Here is a 24,845-nt window from a genome sequence, read left to right on the forward strand (position 1 = left end):
CTTTGCCATGGGTTTCATTTCTAGGCTTGGTACCAAATCAACTTAAGCTTGATAGGATATTTGGATTCTTAAGGTCTTGTCTCCCAGAGAAGAGTTGGGGTATGGAAATCCCTGGTTTCATTACACAAGGTTCCCCTGCTCCTTACCCAGCCGACCCCAAGCCTTTCATCCTCAGAGAGACCTTGGCGTTGCTCCCAAGGGAAGCAAACCCCACAGCCCCCCTTATTGTTTGCCCCCATTGCAGCTCCATGCAAGGCATAACCTTCCAGGGCATCCCCATTTGCCACCCACTGGTGGCTCCCCCAGTGGGGCAGCAGCACCCTTTGATGCATTATTTCACACCGTGGCTGAACATCACTTGATCAAAGCCTTCAATGTTCCTCGAGCGATGTTTTAAACCTTGCTTTACGTTTGCAGCCGTCTGTGTAGGCTGGGTGCTCGCGTGTGTGCGGTGAGATGTGCAGCCCTTTGGATCTTGTTCTTAACATCAGACAGACGCTCAGGAAATCGGCTATAATTTAAGATATAAAGCTATGAAATGGTTTCATGACTTACGAGGACCTAGATAATGAGGAGGATATTAGGCTGCCATATTCGTTTTTTTTTTTTTTTTTTAAGTTCGAAGAAGAATGTATGCGATCATTATTTTTTATTACAAACATTTTAAAGCATATGTGGATATTTTCATTACTGAGCACTATCTTTAGCTCTTCCAATTAATTTCAGATTCCAGGAGTCCATATAATCTGACAGTTCACTGTGCTGAGAAATGTATTAAGGACAGCTTATGATACACTAATTAGGAGTGCATTTAAAGAGCCAATAATCTAATAGTTTTGAAGAAATCTGCTTATACTTTTTTTTTTTCTTTTCCATTTTCATCTTGTATTTCTCAAACATTTTGTTTTCTGAGATCACAGCCACAGTCTAAGGGCAAGATTGTCAGCTGCTGTAAATCAAAGCACTCCCAGCCAGGTTGCTCTGGTTCTGCTGAGTTCCTCCAGCTGAGGATGCCGTCCCCAAAGCAGGGCCCTGCAGAACTCATCTGCTGCAGCTTCACACTTCTTCTGTGAACCTTTTCCACTGCCTGTGCATTGAAGTTGTGTCTGCAACCAGAATTTATTGCTTTGCCTGGGGAAATATGCAAAAAGAACTAGTGTAAACCCTTTTAACCAAGGCCTCGTTCACACGAAAAGACTTTGTGATAGATGCAAGGAGAGAGATGTGATGGAAACTACCGTGCCTGTCACCAGAATCTGATTCCACCAGGAAGTTTCACATGCAGATATCAATTGGTACTTGACTCTGGAAATGGTTTTATGGTGATAAGATCCACTTTGATATCAAAACATAAAGGATGCCTTCTGTATTTAGACAGCAAGAGGAGGGACTGGGCTGGAGATCTGGAGAAGCCTTCAGGTTTCCCTGCGGCTGTTGCAGTGCTGGCCTCCTCAGAGGGATTCGCTCCCACACTGCTAGCTCCAGGTCTCTGTCCACACAGAAACCCTGGAAAGATGCTGCTGCTTACCCATAACTCATTTGCTGTAAATGTTTTAAGTTCTAAATAAAAAGTTAAAAATGTTTTGATGGCCTGAAGGAGGGGAAAAAATCAGTAAGCTGACAAAGTGTAAGGTTAATCGCAGTGTTCTGGATTTCAAAGTGAATTCAAAACTTTTGATTCGATGAAGGAAGGAAAGTTTAGAAAGCTTTTGTTTTTTCTGCCATTTCCCTGCCTCCTGCATCCATCTGCTCTATTCCCCATTAGGCACACAGCTCCTGGCTGCCACTTGTTGACCTTTGTTGCTCATCAGCTCAAACATGAGTCCTGTCCTCAGAAACCCTAAATCCTGCATCTCAGTTTCTTTTTTTTTTTTGCTTTCCGCATCTAAACTTGTCATCAGAGTGACTGCAAAGATTTTTAAAGCAGAATAAACACAACTGCACAGTGACAGCATATGCAGCAGATATATTTTTCCTCTTAAGAAACCCACACCCGCGAGGCATGGAGAAGTTACTCAGCTTCACCCATTATAGGATCCGTCACTCTGCTTGGGCTGCATCTATCAGACATCTGGTGCCACAAGTAGACGACCTCATGAAATAAACGGAAAATGTCCTTTTTCCGTATGAACTGAAATGAAGCTGGGGAGGGGACTGCTCGCAGGATTTGCAGACGCAGTCTGTGGTGAGGGCTGATGCTGACTTCCCTCTGTTCATAAAGGACGGGGGCGTTGCCGCATGCTGCTCAGCAGAGCTCAGCTGTAAAAGGAGTTTTTAAACTGTTTGGTTTTGTTCTTTTAAGGTGCAGGAATGGGTAAAAGCATAAATTTCAGGCTTACTGCAGAGAAAGTGTTTGAGTTTGTTGTGATGTTTTGGTACTTAAAACTAAGAGTTCATGAGTAACTTTCTAGTAATTTTTATGAATTATATCTTCAAATATCTTTTGCAAATAATCTAAAATGCTCTTGGGCCAAGACCTTTAGTGACAGTGAGTCCTAAGGGGATGAGCAGTCCGATTTGTGCGATGTCGGCTGCATTACAGCTCATTACAGACCGTAGAATTAAAGCTTTAAAAAATTGAGAAACACTCAAAAAAAATTGAGCGTTTAGGTCTGTAACGTACAGGAAAGCCACATCCCCAATGTGGCAGAGGGTATTACTGACAATACGGAGGCTGCAAGGAATATCCTTGTCTTTGCCTTATCTCCCTGCTTTTATTCCTATTGCCTGAGCCCTGATGCTGTAGTTTCACTGCGCTGAGCCTGCGCTGACTGAAGTAGAGCCGAGCTCTTCTGCCTGATAACGTTTTGCTTTCATTCATCTGCAAATGCCCATGCAGTGCAATGGCTGGGGGCTCCCCTGAACCAAGCTCGGCCCCCTGCAAGTCGCTGCGAGATGGAGGCAGTGGATGTGGCGCTGCAGGAAGGCACTGCTGCTACTGGCAGGGTTGTGTAACAGTCTGAGCAGCTCAGCACCGGTGATTAATTTTGGCTGGGAGAAATGAGATACATTTCCCACTCTAAATGCTTTAACAGGCTCACGCAAATTTTGCATGAAAGGAGCAGTTCCGTAATGAAACTTAATGGCTAATTGCGCTCTGTTAATAAAATCGGAGATGTCATCAGCCACCGAACAGGGACGGGTAAATCATATAAACAATAACATGCAACCTAATGTTGCATGAGCACCAAGGTGGGAGCTTAATAATTTTCTTCATTAATTTTTATTGATTTGTTGATCATTCATTGACTTTTATTGAAATAAATCAGAAAGGCTGACACCGAAGTGCTGACTTAACTCTGGGAACAAGTTGCATGTTCAGTGGGACTTCAGTAGTGAGCTATTAGCTGGGCTTCCCGAGGAAAGGAGACCTTCTGTTTCTGCAGGTCTGTCTGTAAATCCAAATTCCAGTTAGTATGTGAAGTGCTGTCCAGTTTGAAGCACATTTGATGGAGCAGCAGCCTCAGACATTGCTACATCTTGTGCAGGGGTGGCTGGGCTGAGAGGAGTGCCCTGACTGGGCTTCTGCTGGGAGAGGATCAGACACAACGAACCACGAGGCTGAGGAAGCAGGGACTGATGGACTGAGATGTTGGAAATCCCCCAGTACCAGGAGAGCTTTAGTCAGAGCTTGGCCCTGGGGGACAAGCCGCTGCAAACTGGTCTGCTTTAAACATCTGCTCCTTAATTCTTTGCAGCTCCTCCGTGCAGGCTCATGGTGGGTCCGATGGTCCTGAGCTGCTGTCATCTTAGACAGAAAATGACAAGTGTCAAACAGCATCTGGGGAACTCGGCCCCTCTATTTCAAGCACTTCTCTGCATCTGTCCTTTGTGCCTGTGCAGCTGAAAGGAGGGAGGGAGAGTGGGTGCTCTCTCACTGCCCCTTGCCTGGGCTGGTGGTGTGCTTAGGCTGAAATTTGGAACCACGCTGCTCTGTGCTGTGAGGAGACAGGATTGTCCCTGGGCTGCCTGGAAAGGCTCCCGAGCAGTCACAGCTCAGGGCTCCACATTTTCTCCCTGGGAAGATGAGGCTCAGGGCTGGCAGGGCCCCAGTGCTGCTCGCCATGCCAGGGCCCCACGGGGGTGGGCATACAAGGGGAAATCGCCTTGTCCAACCTGAAGGGATTGAAGTGGCTGTTACTGATGTGTTAAATGCTACATGGGGTTGGTACTGAATGGGTGACCTGTGGGGACTGGGTGAATGCATTGGCCCTGAAGTGGCTGGTGGTGGTGGGTCCTTGGCCCAAGGGAGCTGTGCCTGGCTGACTCAGTGTCCCAAGGCAGGTGCCAGCCCTCTGGCGAGCTGCCGTGTGTTAAATGTGCTCTTCCCCCCTTCTGTGCTTGTCTTCCAAGGAAACCCCAATGCCATCACTGGAGTGCAGAAGGTGGAGGCTGTGAACTCTCGGTGACAAAATCTCGCTGAGGGCCATCGCACCGACGTGCCCATCTGCACTCCCTTCTCAGAGCTGTCACTAATTTTAAACACCCTTTGGAGATTGTTCAGCAGATGAGAACTGCAGCACATGGCTCACCTGCTGGATTTCTCCTCGCCACATGCACGTTGTTTTCTCCCACCTGCTCCTATTTTGCGTCCCCCAGAAGCATTTTAATCCTGCTCCTGCTGTCAGGTTTTCTTACTTTGCCTTGGGGAAGCTCTGTCCCCTCTCTCAGGGAAGCTGAAAGATCAGGTTGGTCAGGAGTGAGGCTGTGCTTTGTTCCCTCCAGGAAAAGTCTGTGCTGCTGCTTCTAGTCCCTTGAGCTCAGCCTGCTCCTGGGTAGGCAATCTGGCACCCAGCTCGTGCAGCTCAACAGTGAAATGGGCATGGATCAGTTCAGAGCAAACAGAGCCTCACAACGAAGCACACAGGTGAAATAGAGAGTGAGGCAGCGGCTGCTAAGCTCTGTGTATGTGGATTTCCTGAAAATCATTGTTATAAAAATACATGTTTTTGCTTAGTGTGTTATACCAGGGCTGCACTGAGCTGCACACACGACACGAGCATGCACAGAGCTCCGCTGTCTTTTTGCTGGCATTGAGGTGCTCCCTGGGCAAAGCAGAGATGGGCATTTTCTGTCCAATGAGAAGTACTCAATAAGAAACATTTCCAGAAGTCCCACCAGCAGAAACTACCACTTGAGATGTCCCCTCCAGGCCATTTCAGGAGCTGGTGCCTTTGGTGGGGGTTGCTGATGGTCAGGTAGCACCGCGAGCTCCTGGGCTTGCTGCGCTCGGGCACTGGGGAGCTCCTGGAGCACAGGAGGTAATAGAAAAATGAGTCACTTTCTGGCCTCTTACACCATCTATATTTTTTTAAACCACATTCCTCTTTCCTTACTGAAGCTAAAAGGAATGACACAAGTTGCAGTAGTTCCTAGAATATATAAAACCTGGTGTAATAGGTTTCTGGCTTTATATAATGGAACATATTCCCGTCATTCAGCTGTTACTCCTACACCCAGTGTTTCAAAACAAAGATGTGAAAGCTAGGTGTGAGACATTGAAGTACAGGAAACACCATTTTAATTTGAGAAGTCATATTTCTCCTCCTGAAAGGAGATGTGTTGTCTTGGTAGCTGCTGCTCGCTGGGACAGATTTGTGCTATCTCACAAGAAATGCAAATTGTTGTTTAAAAGCTGTTTACTCTTGCTTAGTGCTACAGAGTGGCATTTTTTTTGTTTGCGTTCATGTTAAGGTTGTGTGTTTTCACGTTCCTCTTTAATATTAAACTGTCTCTTCAGTCAGTGAAGCCCTTGCTGAGGCCCGTGGTGCCTTTAGGGGAATGTTCATCCTGACAGCAGGGCTGAGCCAAACCAGGACGGGCTCTCTTTGGGGAAATGTGATCCCTGCTTTAGGCAGTCACATAGGGTTGGTGGCACCTGCAGCACATCCCTCTGGTTTGGGGCATCCACAGCAGTATTTCTATTCCTTTTGCCAAGGTTGACTGCTCAAGCATTGTGCATGGCTTTTAGGGGAGGCAAGGGACCACGTTTGTCAGGGAGTATAGAGATAGGACAAGGAGTAATGGTTTTAAACTAAAAGAGGGGAGATTTAGATTAGAAGTAAGGAAGAAATCCTTCCCTCAGAGGGCAGTGAGGCCTAGGCTGTCCCGAGGAGCCGTGGTTGCCCCATCCCAAGGCAGGCTGGCTGTATTCAGCTGGGCCCAGACGGATTGATGCCTCCCTCAGCCAGTCCTCCCGGGCTGTCCCTTCCCCACAGCTGGTTGAAGCACCCAGCAGCTCCCGCACAATCCCCATCCCGTGTCTTTGAGGTCAAGCTGTGCTCCGTGCCACTGAAATCTTTCCGTTCTTATCACACCACCCACCTACCGGTGGAGGAGTCCTGCCGGTGAGGTGCCCTGGCTGGCCATGTGCTGGCTCGGCATCACTCTGCCAAGTGCCGCTGCTGCCAAGCTGTTTGCTGGTGGCAAGCCAGGATGGGATGAGCTCCAGCCTGAGCTGGCTCCAGGGAACCCGGGGCTTGGAGCTCTTCCACCCGCGCTCGGAGGACCTGCTCCTGGAGGTCCGTACAGGCCCGCGGAGGAGCCAGCGATTTTTGGGCTGCCAAGACTTAGCGTTAAGTCAAAGCACAGACCTGGGGAAAGGCATTTTAATGTTCTTACTGGAAGCGAGCCCCAGCCTTGTTCTGCTTGGTTGTGCTCCGTTGGTTCATCAGCAAATGGCCTGTTACAGATGGTCTGTGCTACGGACCTCGACACGGCTTTGAGCAGCACATTGTGAGTGTGTGGCACTGTGAGATTAATAGGTCCAGGCACCTCTGTGCCCCAGAGAGCACGGATCTTGCTTCCCTCACTGCTCTGGCTGCAGGGGAGGTGGGAGATGGAGGCTGGCTAATTCCCTGCTGGCCTGTACCAGCAGCAAATGAAGCTTGGGCTGATACAGCAGGGTAGGGGAGAGAACGTGGATGATGGGAGGAAGGTCCAGAGTTGACCTCCTTTGATCATTCTTGGTTCTTGGCAAGGTCTGGTGCCTGCCTAAAGCTCCAGCCTATGCTCCTGATCCCCTCCTGCCTGTAACTGCAGGAATTATCACAACCTCAGCTTAATGAAACTTCCAGTTTCCGAACTGGAATGCAGCCTTTGCCATGTTGGTGATATGGTTTAGTGGAGGACTGGTTACTGTTAGGTCAGAGGTTGGACTAGGCAATGTTGGAGGTCTCTTCCAACCTAAATGATTCTGTGATTCTGCGTTGTTTTGGGACCCGTGGTTATTTTCTGTAGCCCTGTACACAGTGCAGTTTCTTTAGGACTCCATTTCTGTCGTGATGTTTCTCACAAACTGTCCTACCAGAGTTTTCCTGGTTAGAAAGACATTGCTGAAAGATGTTTCAAAGTATACAAATATAAGTATTCAGGATTCATCTTTAAGAGGTGATTTTTAATACATTTAATTATCATGTGTATGTACTATTCACGTTGGGTAAAGTCAACATATTGGTTGTTCTGAGTATGCAGCAATAAGTAAGACATGTTTACTGCTAGATGATAGTACTGTTGAAACAGGTCTGGCAATATCATCTGTTTTGTGATGCCAGGAACAACAAAGTGTTGCTTCAATTAAGCCCGTCACTTGCAGATCATTCTTTTTTTTTTTTTTTTCTTATTTTGGAAGATTCATTGAACCCACCGCTTGAAATCTGTAGGTTGCAAACTGCTCAAGAAGCAAAGCAGGGAGGAGGACTGAGTATAGGAAGGTTTCCCTCCACATTTGTCTTCTCGGTTCCCCCCAAATGAGTGCAGTCTTGGAGAGATGCCACTTTTGTGAACAAAGGATGGAGTCCACCTGGCATGGTGTGAGCTAACCGAGACGTGGTGGAGGTGTCCTCCTCTGAGCGTGCCGGAATAAAAGGCTGGGAAATAAGAGATAACAAATGCCAGGGGCCACTACTTTAACATAGAGTGGAATGTGATGTAGGAAAAGTGGCTATTGTGATGAACTTTAATTGCCGGTTTAAGGGAGTCAAGCAGCAGTGAGAACTAGAAGGCAGCGTGTCTCGATGACATTTTATTTGCAGCCAGGACCCAGTTTGAAAACAAAACAACCCAAAGAAACTCCTCAGAAATCCAGTCTGGAAGCCCTGTGACAGTGGGATGCATTCTTAGCTCTGGCACTCAAGCAACTCAGTTTTTATTTCCAAGCTGAAGAGAGAGAGAGAAAGAGAGAGAGAGAGAGAGAGACTGCTGCCATGAGTACATCCCATGTGCAGCCTGGCCGAAGCAGAGCTGCCAACGTTGTCCTCAGACTTGTGGGAGAAGAGTCTGGCAGGCAGGCTCCACGAAGCTCGGCAGCGTGGAGAAGAGCAGTCCAGCTGCTGGGATTGAATTAGCTGACCCCTCGAGGGGCGACAGAAGGAGCGAGAGGTCAGGCAGGAGATGAGTTCCTGCAAGAGCGTGGAGGAAATTATTCTTAATTCTTCGCCTTCGCAGAGACGCATGGTTGTGACCCCGCGGTAACCGCCGCGCAGGCGGCACAGCCCGGTGCTCCTGCAGTGATGGTGCCGTGGGGGTGGCTGCCTGATGGCTCCGCTCAGCTAAAAGGAGGCAGAGTTACTGCAGGAGATGTGGTGACATCAGGAGAAACGTTTTCTTCTCTGATATTCCAGGACAATCTGCAAAAATCATAAATAAATGTTTAGAGTCAAATAAACGCTGGGCAAGAATTAGTTGTTGGATGGGCAGAGCTCCATTACGCTTTTCAGGAATGATGCCCTTCTCTGAGCTTCACAGAAAGCTTGCATTAAAAGATTTTTTGCACAGAATGCTCCGTATTTGTGATTCCATGATTTGCTGAAGGCTGAAGCAGCACCAGTGAGATGAAACCATCTGCTTTGGGGACGCTGCAAGGCATGGAGTGCCTCAGTGCTACCGTTCATCCCAAATTTAAGTATCTCTGGCCCCAGTTACTTGCTGGTGAGCAGTTCCACTTCCCTAAACAGATTTGGTTGAGACCTTGTTGGAAAACAACAGTGAGAGAATTCGACTCTGAGCAATATCTGAACTCAGGTCCTTTAATCAGCAGCTCTTAATTATTTACTTCAGTCCTAGCAATGAGAAGTTCTTCATGATTTGTGGAACTTGCAGGATTACTTAAAATGTAATTAAAGATGATACATGTGAAAGAGGAAACCCATAATGATTCTGTTAGAAAAGTCTATTTATCACGACTAATCTGCTTTACCCCCTCCAGGAAAGTATTTATCCCAGTCCTACAGCAGGATCCAGGCAGCCACATCCCTGCGTGGGTGCAGAACTTGCTGGAGATCTGGGTGTGCTCCAGAGCCGGGATGTTGGATAATCACTGTCTACGTGCAGAGGATGTCCTGCAGAGCATCGGGGACAGCAGTAGTCCCCCAGTATGAGCTGCTGTTTTGTCAGCCCTCGATGTGCCTGGGTGTAATTTGGTTATCCTGCCCATGGGTTTGCAGCGGTGCCTTGCATCATGAGCCTTTCCACGCAAAACCAATTAACAAGAAATTAACCAAGTGAAGTCCCCAGTGAATTTCATGCAGTTCTGCAGCATAATAAGGAGGAAATAATTTTTTATTTTTATTTTTAGAAAGAAGATTTAAAGTAACTGCAGATGTTCACAACTCTCAAAATTGAGTTTTCCAATACCCATATCAGCTCTTAATTTTGCTAATTGCAAATAAAATGACTGGGAATCTCAGTGGTATTACCATGATGAATGTACTGCCCTGTGGCAACAGTTCTCGTCAGTGCAGAGTCTGGAGTGTATTACCACAGGTAGCATGGGACTTGACGCGTCCTTTTCCAGCTGGAGGTTTGGTGATACTCACTTGGCTGATCAGTTTATTATTGGACCAGCTTTTTTCTATTTTTAGGAAGTGTAGTACTCTTTGTGGGAAATGTTAGACACCTCACTTTTATTAAATAAATATTCAGGGCATCAACTGCATTCTTCATTTCGGGTCCCAGCTGAGATGAAGGCCAGGTACCTAATGCAGGAAGCCTTCTGCTAGAGGCTGCCTGCGTGGTGCTGCCCTGTGCGGGGCCGTGCTCCACTAAGGGGCATATGAAATTGGCTGTGATGTTCCTGGCCTGCTCTGCATTGTGCTTAAATATCATTTCTTTAGTATTTTCTAATAGCTTTATGGCCATGTATCACCTACAGTGCCCTTAGTAGAAAAACAATAGCAGAGAGATGTTGATAGTTTGAAAAGATGTGTCTGTCAGTACAAAATACTTCCTACCCACCTTAATACATGTGGTAGCATCTGTCATGTGTGTCCTGTTGCTGAGCTGGCCCTGATCTGTCCTTGCTCATCAGGCTTGTAAGAGAAGGATGAAGCCCACTTTTTTTTTTTTTTTTTCTTCTCCTGGATTGGACTGTTTTTGCCATGTTGCTTGATATTTGCCCATATCTCTGCGACTTAAACCACATTTCCAAAGTTCAGGAAGCCTTCTTGATTGATAGCACTACCATCAGAAGGCTCTGAGCTAATTAAATCACCCTGCCGCTTCCCAACACTACTGTCACAGACTGACCTAATTTTGACACTACAAAGCTTATCAGCAGACTATCTATTGAGTTAGGGGAACCATAATGCTGTTTCTAGGAGCAGATAGATTTTTTTCCCCTTACAACTCATTACAGTGCTGTTTATTGTTCCTCCTGGTGGGCAAGTATTAAAAACTTATGGTCTCTGCCATATGGTCTCTGTCTGTTGGTATCTGTTTCTGCAACACTGGCTATGCTCTGGATGGGGATAAGGCCATGGTAATTCTCCAGACATGAATACGGGCTAAGATCTCTGTCTCCTTTAAAGCTTTCTTTCCTATGTAACATGATTTGGAATCATAGTAATTTGTTGCACCCCATGAGCAAGCATGCTCTGCTGTGCTGCTCATGGCCACGAGCTGCCTCAGGCCACCTGAAGCTGGCAGTGCCCTGCTTTGTGCTGGGGATGTGCAGGGACAAACTCCTGCAGGGGTCTCTGCCGTGTCTTTGTTGCTCTTGGTTTGGTGCGTGCATGTCCAGCTTTGTAGATCCAGGATGAATCCATAACTCACCAAAACATGGAAGTGCTTGGGAGCACATGAAAAAGGAGGAGGAGAAAGGCTTCACTTTCTGCTCCTTGCTGAAAGACCGGGAAGGAAAGTGGCACAGGGAGCCTGGAGGGAAATGCATCCTCAAGGGTGGGAAAGCAAACAATGCAAAGTGAATGAAGGCAAGCAGACCTAGAGCCCTCTGGATCAGTGTTCAGCCACCACCGGTGGGCTCCCAGAGACCCCCAGCTTCCAGCAAAGCAGCAATTTGGGGGCTCCCTGAGACAGTGCTGTAATGTCTCTTGGATTCACCTCACCGCAGGGGATGGTCCTGTTTCCTGCCGGTGAGGTCTGAGATTAAAACAATATTTTCCAATATGTGCCGCGATAATCATTTATTAATAAAATTCCAGCAGTTGAGCTTCTCCAGGAAATTATTGAAAATTTTGTGATTAAGGTCAGGAGAGGTGCTAGCACATTGAACAAAAAAGTGGGCGGGGGCACTGCGGTCATCCGAGGTCTCTTATTTGCGCCACAGCTACACAAATGTGCTGCCAGGCACGAAGCATCTCCTTTCTGAGCATTTTGCTAGCTCTCACTTTTTATTTGCTTGGTTAGAAAAACTCTTTTCTACTTGCCAACACTTATTCAGAAAATAAATTTTATTCTGCATGTTTCAGGTGAAAGTTGGCTGAGCCAACATTTCTCACAGCACCTGCTTTGTCCTTTTTTATTATTATTATATTAAATGTATCTAGAAACCTGTGTATGAATTCAACTTTGGGAGTTTCTAATTTTGTCTTCACAGAAATTTTATGACACTTTTTTTTTCCTGGTTCTTTACTGTCTGGGGAACCTGTTGCAAGTTGAAACCAAATTGCTTGTGTAGGCGTGTAAGTGTGTGCAGGAGACAGAGAGGGGGAAGAAATTGAAATCACTGGAAAAGAGCAGCCACTAATGGGGACCTACCCAACATCAATGTATAATGAGATGTGGAGAAAGGTCAGATTGGCACCATTTTTCATTTGGAAGAAGAACTCTCTTGGTGCCACACAACTTATTTTCAGGAAAAGGAAGGGGATGTTCTTGGTTTGGTCGTTCAGCTTCTCCTTCCCACCTCCCGCTCGGCTCTGCGTCGTGCGCACGTAGCGCCAGGACAGCGGCGTGATGGATTCCTCCATGCAATATTTACTGTGTATAATCACAAGACAAATTCTCCTAAAATGCCACAAACAAAATAAATGCCAAGTATATATTACTTTAATGTCTCGTCTGGTATTAAATCCTTGGAGGCATATTTCAGAAGCAGCTGTAATGAATATTCCCGTGGCAGAGAGGAAGGTGACATTTCACAGCGGCGCAGTGTGTTCTGAACCATAGGACATTAAAACTTAAAGAAGTACGAATATTTTTGATTTTTCCTTTATTCATTTGATCTCTTCTTAAATAAAGGTATCCTTTTGCTATAGTCATACCCAGGGGGATATTTTTGGGGGGTCTATATTGCCTTCCCAATGCATATGGATATCCTAATGGATATGGAGCAGTGGCACAGACACTAAAACGAAGGATGCTCCAAATGTAATTTGAAGTAATATAAATATAATATGAATTAAAATGTAATATTAATGTAATATGAATTTAAAAGGCAGCAGGATGTTGGCATAATGTTGCTGACTCTTCTAATTTTATCACAAGTCTCATGATCTGTGCTGAACCTTGTTTTACCTTTCTGCTCATGGCTCTGCTTCCGCGTTTCAGTATTTTACGATTTTTGTTGTGGGAGATAGTAAAAGCCCCCGGTGTGGACCACGGCTGTGTTGTGCCATGGCTGTGTGTTGCAGGACGAGGAGGATGTTCCACGTCCCGGGGCATGGGATGCAGCTGGTGCTGGCTCTGCAGTAGGCTCTGAAGCACAATCCCTCGTTACAACTGCTCGAGGCCCGTGGAGTGGGAGCAGCTCTCCTGGCACAGGGAAAACTGCCAACTGCTGGGCATCAGTGCTGCTGCTCTATCTAGGAAAATAAATTTAGACTCAGAAAAGTATTTTAAGGTCAGAGAATGGCACATGGGACTGAGCAGAGGGAGGCTCTAACGTCTGGTGGGTGACCAGGAGCAGGGAGAAGCTTTCTGCTCCCATGCTGGGTGAGCTCTGCGGTCCCCCCAGGCTGGGTCTGTGCTGGTCTGCAGCCTTCTGGAGCTGTCGCCATGTGCCCATGGACTGGGGAGCACAGCCGTGGAGTGGAAAGCACCCGTCCATTGCCTGCAAAAACTCTTCTGCTTGTGCCTGTGCTCTGCAGGGAGGACAGGTTACGGAAATGCCGAAAAGGTTAGCCTAGGCCAAGCTACCGAAAAATGATCTAACTGAGGTAGACTGAGATGGACGGGAGCAATGTGAGGTAGCTGGGAATATCAGGCTTAGTCATAACGGCCTGAAATGTTCTGGAGTTGACCTGACACTGTGTTGTTCAGCATCCTTGGCCCGAGTCTCATTTTCCTCAGCTTCTGGAGAGCGAGGGTCAGAGATTGGAGTTATCAGCAGTCTTGCATCAAGCCTAGGTGGGATTATGCCAACGGGGGTTTGGTGGGATGCCAGAGCGATGCATCCCCGGGGTCCCATGTGTGCCTGCCGTGGGTGTCAGGGACCACATGCGGAGTTTGTACCCAGTGGTGGGGGTTGCAAGGGGCACAGTGGTGGGGATGTGTATGTGGTTGGTCTGCCAAGGGGTTGAACAGGGCCAGGAACGTGGGTGGAAAAGCACACAGTTGGTTTTCATGGCAGGGGCATGCAGCTGGTGTATGGGCACTGGGGAGAAGCCCTGCCACTGATGGCTCGTGGCATCGTCGTTCTGGGTTGGTGCTTGCTCTGCTCTCTGGCTTTCTGTGGGTGTCTTCAGGGTTTGGTTAGGGCACCAGCGTTAGTCCACCTTTACCAAGCAGGAGCAGCACACGGGCGAGGAGAGGGTGAAATGCCGGGCCTTCAAAACTTTGCAGAATTATAATTTCACTCTTCTGCTGCTTAGCATTTGTCATTTCATTTGGCAGCAGGGCTGTAACAGGAACTCAGCTTTCTTCTATTGATCCACGCTCTGAAAAATATTAAAATTGGGAGTTTCATGTTTCAGAAATAAAGATAATCATACAGCCAGGAGATATCCTTGGGAAAAATGCTAAAACTGAGCTGTAGTTTGTACACATGGTGTTAGGAACAGCATTGCTGTATTCGTAAACCTGTAAACCAGCATAACTTGCTGTAGTTTGGCCCGAGTTTACAAGAAAATTAAAGTAAGGGTTCTGCTGAACCTAAACTCCAGGCCCTGATCCCTCTGACAGCCTCCGGATTTCAGGGTTGACTTAGAAAAGCAGCAGCACCAGCCCCACCGCTTCTCCTGCTTAACGTTAATGGTTTAATTAAGGCACCTCATTTGCATAATGAGCGTGGTAATACATTTAGAAAGATCTATAATAAAAAGAACAATAACGGAGAGCTCTTTTGGAAACCGAAACAAAAATAGCCCAAGTGCAAATGAGCTCATGCAGGCTTCGCCCAGGGGATCGCAGGGTGTTAATAAAACCCTGGCAGCCTCCTCCTCCTCTGTGCTGAGGGTGCTCAGCTCCCATATGGAGGTCCTGGCCAAGCCTCTGCTTCATGGTGAGGGTGCTGGGCTCCGGCCAGGTCCCGGGGGCTGGCGGTGCTCACCTGCTTTCTCTCTCTGGGTCTTGCAGCCCCCCCCACCGTGCGCATCGTGCACTCGGGCCTGGCGTGCAACATCGAGGAGGAGCGCTACTCGGAGCGGGTCTACACCATCCGTGAGGGCGAGACGCTGGAGCTGACCTGCCTGGTCACGGGCCATCCTCGGCCACAGGTGAGCCCCCGCCGCCGGTCCCTGCCTGTCCCGGAGCCTACCTCACCCGCAGCTCGGTGCTAGGCTGGAGCAGGGCTCGTCCGGGTTGTGGGTTGGGTGTTGGGGGGCTGCAGAAGAAGCATCAGCAGTTAGAAAAGGTTATAGCTTTTTTTTAGTTTTATTAATATCTGGGAATGTGCTAAAAACCCAGCAAACTGAAGGTAGATGGTGTGCACCAGAGCAAAGGGCTGGAGCTGGGGGGACCTTGCCGTGCACCTGCATCATGGCCATCATCTGAACCACGGCACTGTGGTCCTGCAGAAAATGGAGGTTAAACAGAAAGCAACCACCTTTTCCCAGGGCTTGCTCTGTTTTAAAGCATCAATTTCAAAGCTAGAGAGTCTGGTCAGCCTGTAGCATGGCTGCCTGGTGTCCCCCCATCACCACCACCCCCTTTGCCCTTTTGTGGAACCTTGTGGGGTTATTTTATGTGAGGACCCTGTGCAAATATAATGTTTAATTCACTCCTGCTAAACTTTTTTGTGTTTCCATCTTTTCCTTCAGTCTTTTCCATGAGCCAAGGCTGCTCTCTGCTCCCTTTTCTGCTGTGCCTTCTCATTGTGCTCTGCTTCTGAGCAAGCTCCTGAGATCTGAGGGTTCACTGGTATTGACTAGGATAACCAAGTTTCATGGTGCACATATATGTATGAGATTTGAACACCTTGCAAGGGTTTTCTATGTGCACTAGCAAATTAAACATCTCTGTTGCAACCCAAAGAACGGGGACATTGAGCCCCAGCAGCTGGGAAGTGCTGTTAGCTGGGGGGGAGTTGGGGAAGGGGAATCCTCCAGAGACAAGTGATGTTGCTCCAGGCAGGAGGGATGTGCTGATCCTCTGCCACGTGCTCCATAGCCATTTCCAAGTTAACAAGAAGATTTAAAATTAAAGAGGAAGATCTCCATCACCACAGCCAATAACAGTTCTCGCAGAAGTGGGACCAGGCACTTCCTTACAAAACAAAAGTTTTATACAGAACATTTTTGCAGCACCTCACTTCCTTAACAACCCTCTGCCTTGAGGGGGTGGTTATGGTTGGGGAGCGAGGTGCTGCTCGGCGTGGGGAGGATGGAATCTGCCCAGGCTGATGGGCTGCTGTAGCCCCCTCTGAAACATTTGGCTTCCAGTGCCTTTGAGCTTTGTTGGATTCCCTCAGCCCGCCCAAACTTCTCTTATCCGGGCCCACTTCTTTTTTAGATGCGAAACGGGTGCTTTTCCATGGAGGTAAACAGCACACTTATGCACAGGCAGAAAAGACCAGAATGAAGGTAGATTGATATTTCAAGTGTGCTTCCTTGGAGAATGTTTCTTTCCCAGAGCATCTCCCCCAGCAAGGTTCCCCGGCAGCTGTGGTGTGGCACCTCGCGGAGCGGCAGACACCGACGGCCCCTCTCCATCCACCCTGCAGGCCACAGGTGGCTTCAAAGCGAGCGGGGCCCTTATCTGTCAGTAAAAGCTTTGGACCAGCCTTGAAAGGTGCTGGCTTATGCACTAACAAAGCTTATGATGCTGCTGCATCAAAAAAAAAAAAAAAAAAAGCTGTACACCCAAAGCTTCTTATCAAGAAAGCAACCACATGGCTGCTTTTTCATAAAATCTCTATTTTCTCATCTGGGATTCAGGATAGAAAATTGATTTCTCTTCATTTTACCTGTTTATAGATTTTCTTTGTCATCCAGCACCTCGGCCAGCTCTCTTGCGCTCACTTTCGTGTTAGACCTCTCTAAGACTTGCAATATTTTTTTTCAGATTAATTGCCTGAGAGCAGGGGGATAGTTTTGGTAGTCTCAGATGGGTGATTCCACAGCAAAATACAGGAGGCTTGGCAGGGCTGCGTCTGAACATTAGCCTTTTTATCACCTTCCTATTAAATTTCCATTCAATTTTAGTGCTCCAGAAAGTAACAACAACAACAAAAAAGGCTGAGGCGCTGTTGTTTCTGTGCAGTGCTGTGTTTAAACTTTGGCACGCACCTTTATGGGAGCTGTAGCCCCTTGGATTCCCTTGGACTCCTTTCCCATAAAATCTGCCGGCTCTTAAACAAGGCCGTGATGAATCTCCCCAGTGTTTGTGTTGCTTTTGTCAATGGGGCTACTGGGGAAATGCACCGATCGAGTTCACGCAGGAGATGGGGATGGATGTAAAATCAGCAGGCCGGAGCTCGCTGTTTCCAGCTGCCATAAAACTCCTCTTACCTGTCAATAATTACTCCCGGGTATTTTAAATACAGCCAGCGTAAGGTATTTTGTTATACTGCTTGTTGGATACATCCTGCTTTATGGGCCTGGATCTTCAGGGGAGCTCTGCAGCGTCTCCTTTGTGACCGAGAGGCAGCGGCTGGCTGGGAGGGATGGTGAAACATTTATTCTGAAGCAGTGCTCTTTTCTTTCAGCAGAATCGGTGTGGGAAGCTTGACAAGATATTGTTTGATTATCGTGTTCAGGCAGCCTTCAACACAAGATGGGCTTTGAGGGGCAGTGTTTGGCAGTATGATCCCTGGTCTCCCTTTCATCCACATTGTAAGGTGGTTGCCAGCATTTCCAGTACTCAGTTGCTTTCTTTTTAACTGACTTTTGCACAGAAGGTTGTCATATTTGCTTTGCAAATTGGGTAGAAATTATTTTCAAAATAAGTTATATTTTTATTTCATCAGACCCTAGGAAATGAGATAATAAAACAGGTAATAATGTGTCTATTTTAGGAATGCTCTTCAACTTGCATGTGTTTCTCAAACTTTTTCACTTATTATTGGCAAACCCAGAAACTCATTTATTTTAAGTGCTGTTAGTAAGCAACTCTGGGCCAGGCATTTGTAAAATCCCCCACCAGTTTTCTACTCCTGTCTGGCTATTGCTGTGAACGACTATTAAACCCTCATGTGAATAGTAAATAAGGATTAAAAAAGTTGTTATAAAGGAGCCTGAAGCAAACCTCAGTGCACCAGCAGGCTCCTTAGCCCAGCCTTGCCTCTTGGGCCCAGGGTGGGAGCATGGAGCTACTCCACACCCCCTCGGATCACAGGATGCTTCTCATCACTATCAGCGAAGGGGAGCAAAAAACAGATGCTTCTCAGGGAAAATCTGGGCTGAGGAGGGAAGTGTCCTGAAGCAAGATGCTCTCAGTTGCTTTCAGCTGGTTCCTACAAGCAGCAGAGGCAGTGAGGCTGCACAGGATCGCTGCTGGAGGAGACGTGGCAGCACAAACACAGCAAGTGGAGAAGCTGAGCTGGATAACCTGGTGCTGGAAGAGGAGGCTGGGAGGAAGACCAAAGTTATCCAAAGGTGCTTGAAAGCTCAACTGTCATGGACTTGGCTCCCCATTGCTGGGGGCGTTTGCCCAGCAGCTGTGCCCGTGCCATCTGGGCTTGGTCTTGTACATGTTCATGGGCCCTACAAAGCAAAAACTGTCTGGTATGGGGACAGGAGAAGAGAAAGCAAGTGAAGGGGTAAGGGTGCTTGAGGTGAGATGGTTGGTTCATGGAGGAAAGCTTATGTCCATCCTGGACACCCATTGGGTCCTTGAGGTTACTCCTGGTGGGAGAGGTCTTGTCTGAGGTTCCTTCAGGACCATCCCTGCATACATGTGCACCGTGTGCAGTACCACTGCTCGTACTGCCTCGACGCCATCGCTTTTACCAGATCATTTGGACTGATTAGTTGCCATCACCTGCTTTGCTCTTTTCCACCACACACTTAACAAAAGACATTTTTTTCTTGTTACTGGAGCCAATTAGCTGTATTCACCTTCTTTCCCGATCCTGAGCTCACAGTAGGTCTCCACGACTGCTGAGAGGCAGATTAAAAGCCAAGTGCCGAATGGTTAGAAGAGGAAAATATGTGAACTTTCCTGCTCTGGGTCCCCTAAGGCCTCAGCCAGATAACAGGACTGCAAGCGCCAGACCTGGTGATGGGCTGGAGAAGATGCCAGCACTACTGGGTGGATTTTCTCAAGAAGCTGAGCTTGGGAGAGGTTCAGCAGGACCCAGCCCAGCCCTCTGCCTGGCTGTAGAGGACATCAGGCCTATCTGGTTTTCCTTCCCACCGTGTTGCAGGTCCCCATGGATAAAAGAAGAGGGAAGAAGAGTCTCAGAAGGCTGTGGATGTGGTGGCCACTGACCATCCAAGTCATCCAGGGGCTGGGAGGAGCACCCCTATTTCTCCCCTTTGTGTCAGTGCTCCTGTAGGCTTTACTGGAGTGCATGTTTACTCCTTTTGTCTTTCCAGGAGTTGCTTTTACCTTTCCAACCCACTGATGTTGTTCTGTAGCAGGCTGACAGCTTGTGCGTGCCTCTGGCAGTGATGTGCCCTGTGCTGGGGGGCAGTGCCACTGCCCTGGGGGCTGTAACCCGCATGTCGTGCCCGCTGTGCCTGCCCAGTGAGCACACAGAACCCACACGAAGGTTTCTGAGGACCTTTTTGGAAGACCTTGTGAAAATCTGCCTTCAGTTTGCGCTGGTTTCCTACCTGCAGCATCCTCCATACAGGTAGTTACAGGCAGGTGGAGACTGGGAGAGGTGCACAGTGCTGGAGGCACCAGGAGAAGCAGTTCTGTAATTTGGTTACATTGCTTTGGGTCTCATCACTATCAGCGAGCCCGCTGGAGAGAACAATAGGGGGCTGCAGTCAGCACTGCAGAGGGAGGGAATTACAGACACTTGTGCACAGTGATTCCCCAAAATGTCACCTGGCTCCTGTCACCCCGACAGCTCTGAGCACCCCAGCACTCGGTGCATGCCCGCTGGTTGTCTGTGCCGTGACTGCCCGCCGTTTGGTGTTTTGCTGCTAGTCACAACCCGCTGCATTCTTATACACAGCGCTCATTACTTCATCTATTAAACGCACCATTAGTTGCCATAGAAACTAATTTTTCTTGATTAAGTTTTTAAAATGCCAGCAGCCATGCTCAGGTGAGGCTAATGGTGGGTGGGCAAATGCAGCTATTTTGTCATCAATTACTGCTTTCAGGGTAGTACCCAGACAAGTCTTTTTTAATATTTTTATTATTATTATTATTTAAACAGAATTCTGCAATTCCCTTCCTGTTTGGGAAGTGGGCTGTGAGTGATGGGGCTGCATGTCAGTGGGCTTTATGGGGCTGTTCCTGTGTGCTGCAAGGCGAGGAGCCGTAGCTGATCCCCCTGGCCCCATCCTGTGCAGTGCTCGCCTGTCAGCTCTGCAGAGACACCTGAGGCTGTGCTGAGGCTGCTACCCCTGTGATGCAAGTAGAAGGTTTGCTGGTTTAGCCAGCTGACATTTTATTTACACCGGTGGGGCTTTCCCATACTGCTACCCTACTGTTGAGCAAATATATGTGGAGGGATGTGGCTGAGGCTCACCCTGACCAGCACCCCGTGGCATCTTCTGAAGGAGCGGGGACTGCCTGGGAGTTTGCATTCCTCACCGCCCACTAAAGTCTAAGCGATAATCACTTTGTTTGTTGAAAGAAATTCATTCCCATTAGTTTTTGGTGGTGGTGGTGGTAGTAGCAGTGGTGGTTTTTGTTGTTGTTGTCTTTTTTTTTTTTTTTTTTTAGTACTTAGTGATCTTTTCTGCATCTCTCAGATCCACGTGCTGTCAAACCTCAGCTTATGTTACCCCATCATGTTCCAAGATGCACAATGTGCCATGTGGAGAGAAGTCCCTGTGTCTGTTCCCCTGCCTGCACTGGGGTTCTGGGGGCAGCTGGAGGCAGCAGCTGCTCCTGGAGGGTGGGAGGCACCCCACATGCTCCTGCCCTATGGGGTCACCTACGTCTGCACCTGGGTCTCAGCATGAGGGGTGCCCCAGGTGAGGCTGTCTCATGCGCCACCAGCCCTCCTGGCCCTGCTTGCCCTCCCTCTGCCTGCATCCATCCATGGAGCTGTGCCAAGGTGTATTTGTGAGCACTGAGGCTCCTTCTGCAGCACCCAGCCTCCAGGAAGAGTGGTGGTGGCTACCAGGGGACGTTCTCAGACCACATGCGGTGTGTGAGTCCCCTGGGGTCAAGGCACATCAGGACTGGCTGCCGTGCAGGGCTGGCCTGTCTCACACTCGCACTGTCACAGCCGTTTTCCATGGTGGGGGGGTGACGGGGTTTGTGTTGCACGTTCAGACTGCAGGCGAAGAAATCGATTGATTTTAATCATCCAGCGCTGTGTGGTACAATGGGGTTTCAATGAGCAAACCTGTTGCTGAAAGAAACAATAGGCAAGACAGCAGAACTGTGATATTTTGGGGTGGGAGATACTATTTTTTTTTTTTCCCCTCTCAAGCAAGGGGTAGGAATAAGCCAAACTTCGTGCTTATTCCCCCCTTCCAAAGACCAAATATTTTCCTTGCAGGTTATAAGTCGGTCCTTGTATAGATTTGATTTCAAAACCTGCTACTGCTGGAAAAAGAAACCTTTTCCATTATCCCCAGCATCTGTGCAGAGGTTCACTGCCCCCTTCACGCAGAGCAGCGCTGTCAGCATGCTGGGCGCTCCATAGTGATGCACTCGGATGCACGAGCACCTCTGTCCCGAGCAGCCTGGTGAAACGCCACGGGGCTCCTGCTGGCTTGCCCTCCGATGTATTCCCACTGTGGGGATGTTGCAATTGCTGTCCTAAATGTTTGTTTCTCCTGTCAGAGCGGGGGAATGCTGTGGTGAGCACCGATCGCGTGTGCAGTGCTCCACGGAGGTGTGGACTCAGGTGCAGTACTTCAGGAAGAAAACACCAAATTAACCATTCGTAGCATCAACGGCAAAAAACGGCCTGGAAACGTTAATCACGTTTCTTTTAGTGCTGAAGAATGATAGAAATGCGTGCCTTTCACAGCTAAATGTGAGGTTTATTGAGTCAAACGTTTAGGAAGGGGTTTTCAGCATAAAATGCAGGCTAATTTAGTCGTGAGTCAGGCTGGGTTTTGTCAGGTGTTCGCTGAACATTTGTAAAGTCTTTCCGTGAACTGAGGAGCGGTGCATGAAATCATCATCAATTTCCCTAACAAGAGTGCAATTATTGTAATAATGATATGCAGAAGGCAATGGGAAAGCAGCTGTTCAGGGTAAGGAACCCCCTCCCCACAAATTGCTTTCTTTGGCCACATCAGCAGTTAGCTAATAAGAATCCCTACCAATTAAAACAGAAAATGTAGTATCCACTTTGCCTCAAAGGAGCCTTTCATGTTTCGCTTCCAGCTGATCAAAGAGAACATCACATGTTTTCCTTTTTTTTTTTTTTTCATTTGTTTGTTTTCTGAAATGCTGCTCTTTACATTTTAATGGACAGAGAAGCAGAAAACGTTAATTCTTTCTTTGCGCACGCTAATAAGGTGAAGGTCGGATCCTGCTCTGAAACAGTAGAGGAGGCTACACTCACAGCACTAAGTAATTACGATGTCATGCATTTTAAATAACGAAGGTGTTCCTGTGAAGTGCCCCAGTTGTGTGCCTGCTGACGGAGCTGCCTGGCTGCTTGGCAGGTGAGGACTGTGCCAGGTGGAGCTGGGGGAAGGCGGCAGCAGCACCAGCACCGCGCCCACCGACATCCCGTGGGCAGCGGGAGTTTCAAAAGTTGCCTCTGCTTGCCACTAAACTCCATTTGTTGAGATCTTTGTGTTGCCTCAGTGCTAAATCTTACAAAGTCTGAGCTGTGGGAGGAAAGCCTTTCTTGATGATGGCTGGAAAACCTTGGAGAGGGAGCAGGCAGAGGCGATGAAGTGCAAGGAGGGAGGGTCAGAGGTGCTGAGACCCAGCCATTTCTGCTGACTGCGGCATTAATGGGGAAGGGTTTGCCTTCCTAAAATGCAAGCCGGGAGAGAAAACAAACCACTGAAGAAGATACTTTACCCAAAATATGTTTCGGATCTGAAGCCCTTGCCTGGAGGCAATCTCACATGAAAAACTCAGTGGAGTCGTTGATCCTGCTGGTGCCTGTGAACAGGAGGGTCCCACAGAAAAGGGTGGCTGGAGTTGCCCTTGTAACGTGGGAGCTGTGCAGCCTCTACCCACCACACCAAGGAGTGCAGAAGCGTTTGGTGATGGTGAGACAGGCACAGCACCCTCACTGCCCCTGTGCGCCCAGGCTCTGAGCCCCTGGGCTCGATGCTGCGGCAGTGCCTGCAGGGGGCACGCGGCCGTCCCTGCGGGGCTGCACCGAGTGCTCATCCTCATGAAGACAACAATTGTTCCCTCTCTGGGACTCCAGAAGCCTTCCCAGCTTTGTGGCAGGCCATCCTTCTGAGCAGGCTTTCAACTTTAAATGGAGCTGCTCTTTGTTTTGTCTCGAGCTGGCTTTCCCCTGGAATGGAGCCTCCCTTGCTGCGGGCCTTGGCACCAGGAGGACCACCTGCATCCACACACAATTCTGCCAAACCTCCGACATCGGCGCTTTCTGCTGGTGGGTTGTTAAAGTGGTTATTCACTCGGGTCTTGGGGCTGGGTCTTTGTTTTGAGAAAAATACGACTCTTCTTCTTTCCTGTGTCTACATAAACGTTTGCCAAATGTCGGGCTGTTCTCTTTTTGTTCCCATGAATTCACATCCAGACCTGAGGGCTTATTGTTCATTATTTTTTTCTATTTGCTTCATCGTTTACTGTAGGTAGTAATTATTAAAATGTAATCTTTTCTTGAATGACACCAAGTTGATGTGGTAAATCAGCCCTATGCTGCAAACAGCACGTAGCCCCACTGAATATTTGGTGACTATGCCACAGGAAGAAATGTGTTTTAAAGCCATTCAACCTATCGTCTCCATGAAGCTGGATTAAAAGACATGTGGTTTGCAAGCTGATGAAGAAATTAAGCTCCTTGGTGGTTTTATTCTGAACAATTTGAGCATTTATATCTTGCAGATTCTGCTGGTTCCAGGAGGCTGCTGTCTCTTGACAAGAAATATGTTTGCAGGTTTCTAAAAAGGGCCTGGAACTGGTGGAGGAAAGAGGTCACTTTAAATCAAGATAAATGCAGCATCAGGGCAAGTGAAGTATAAATTTCAGTCTCTCTCTCTTAGATGAGAATATTGAGCTTACGGCTGCTAAAGCACCAGCAATCACTGAAATGAGACTATCAGAGAATCACGCAGAGTTGGAAATGATATCCAGGCTGGTGATTTTTACCGTACCAGCTTCATACTGACCCTTGTGGAAGCTTAAAAGCTGCCAAAAATCCCCTACAGAAAGTTTCTGAAGAACACAGAGCACGAATCTCCCATCGTCAGAATGAGAAGAGCAAAATTTTCCGGCTTACTGAAATATGAATGTTTCTCCTCTAAATGGATCGCCTCCTTCTCCTCTCCTTTCCCTGGGTCTTCCCCCCAGATGGCTCTGCAGCCTTTGGCTTCTGGCTGTCCACCCTCAGCTTTTGTTTCCCTTTTTCTAAAGGGCTCTCAAACAAAGGTAGGAAATTGGCTGCAAGGATGGACAAATCGCCTTGGGAAGCTGCAGAAGTAGCTATTTCTCCATGGCTGTTGAGCATACTGGTTTCATTGTCAAAAATGAGGCAGGTGGTTTTGGAATAGGGTCTGCTTCTGTGAGGTCTTGCTCACTGAAAAGCGGAGAAAGAATCTGTTTGTCGAACAAAGAGAGAATTTGGTAACCCGGGGAATCTGGCGGAGTGAGCAGATCTGTGGCTGAAGCAGCAGCACATTCAGGCAGCTGGGCTGCGGGAAGATAACTCCTAGAGAAACACTTGAACATGATTTTTCTGGAGCAGAGGGGGAAATCATTCCTGTTCCTTTGGATATCACACAAGATGCGTTCTGCATCTGGGAGTAAAACCTGGGAGTGGAGAGCTCCTGGTGTTTTCTCCCATAGCAGCCAGAAGTGTTCGTGGTTGGAGATCGTGGTAGTTTTGCTACCCATCCGAGTTCTTTCCCAGTAATGGGATATGTTTGATCCAAAAGTGCAGACACCTCCTGGTGCCTTCGAGGAGGCGCGGTGTGACTCCAAACCCACGC

At 48.0% G+C, this 24,845-nt stretch overlaps 1 protein-coding gene across 2 annotated transcripts in view; it reads left to right on the forward strand.

Moving 5' to 3' along the window:
• Positions 1-24,845, forward strand: part of MDGA2 (MAM domain containing glycosylphosphatidylinositol anchor 2) — a gene marked incomplete at both ends in the record, with an annotated part of 324,685 nt that overhangs the window by 88,705 nt on the left and 211,135 nt on the right. For both annotated transcript variants that reach the window (XM_084287611.1, XM_084287612.1), the window contains one exon: positions 14,752-14,891. In XM_084287611.1, coding sequence (XP_084143737.1) covers positions 14,752-14,891 — 140 coding nt within the window. The remainder of the gene's footprint in view (positions 1-14,751; positions 14,892-24,845) is intronic.

The sequence above is a fragment of the Netta rufina genome (assembly GCF_964035555.1).
Source record: "Netta rufina genome assembly, chromosome: 5".
In the NCBI taxonomy this organism is placed as follows: Eukaryota; Metazoa; Chordata; class Aves; order Anseriformes; family Anatidae; genus Netta; species Netta rufina.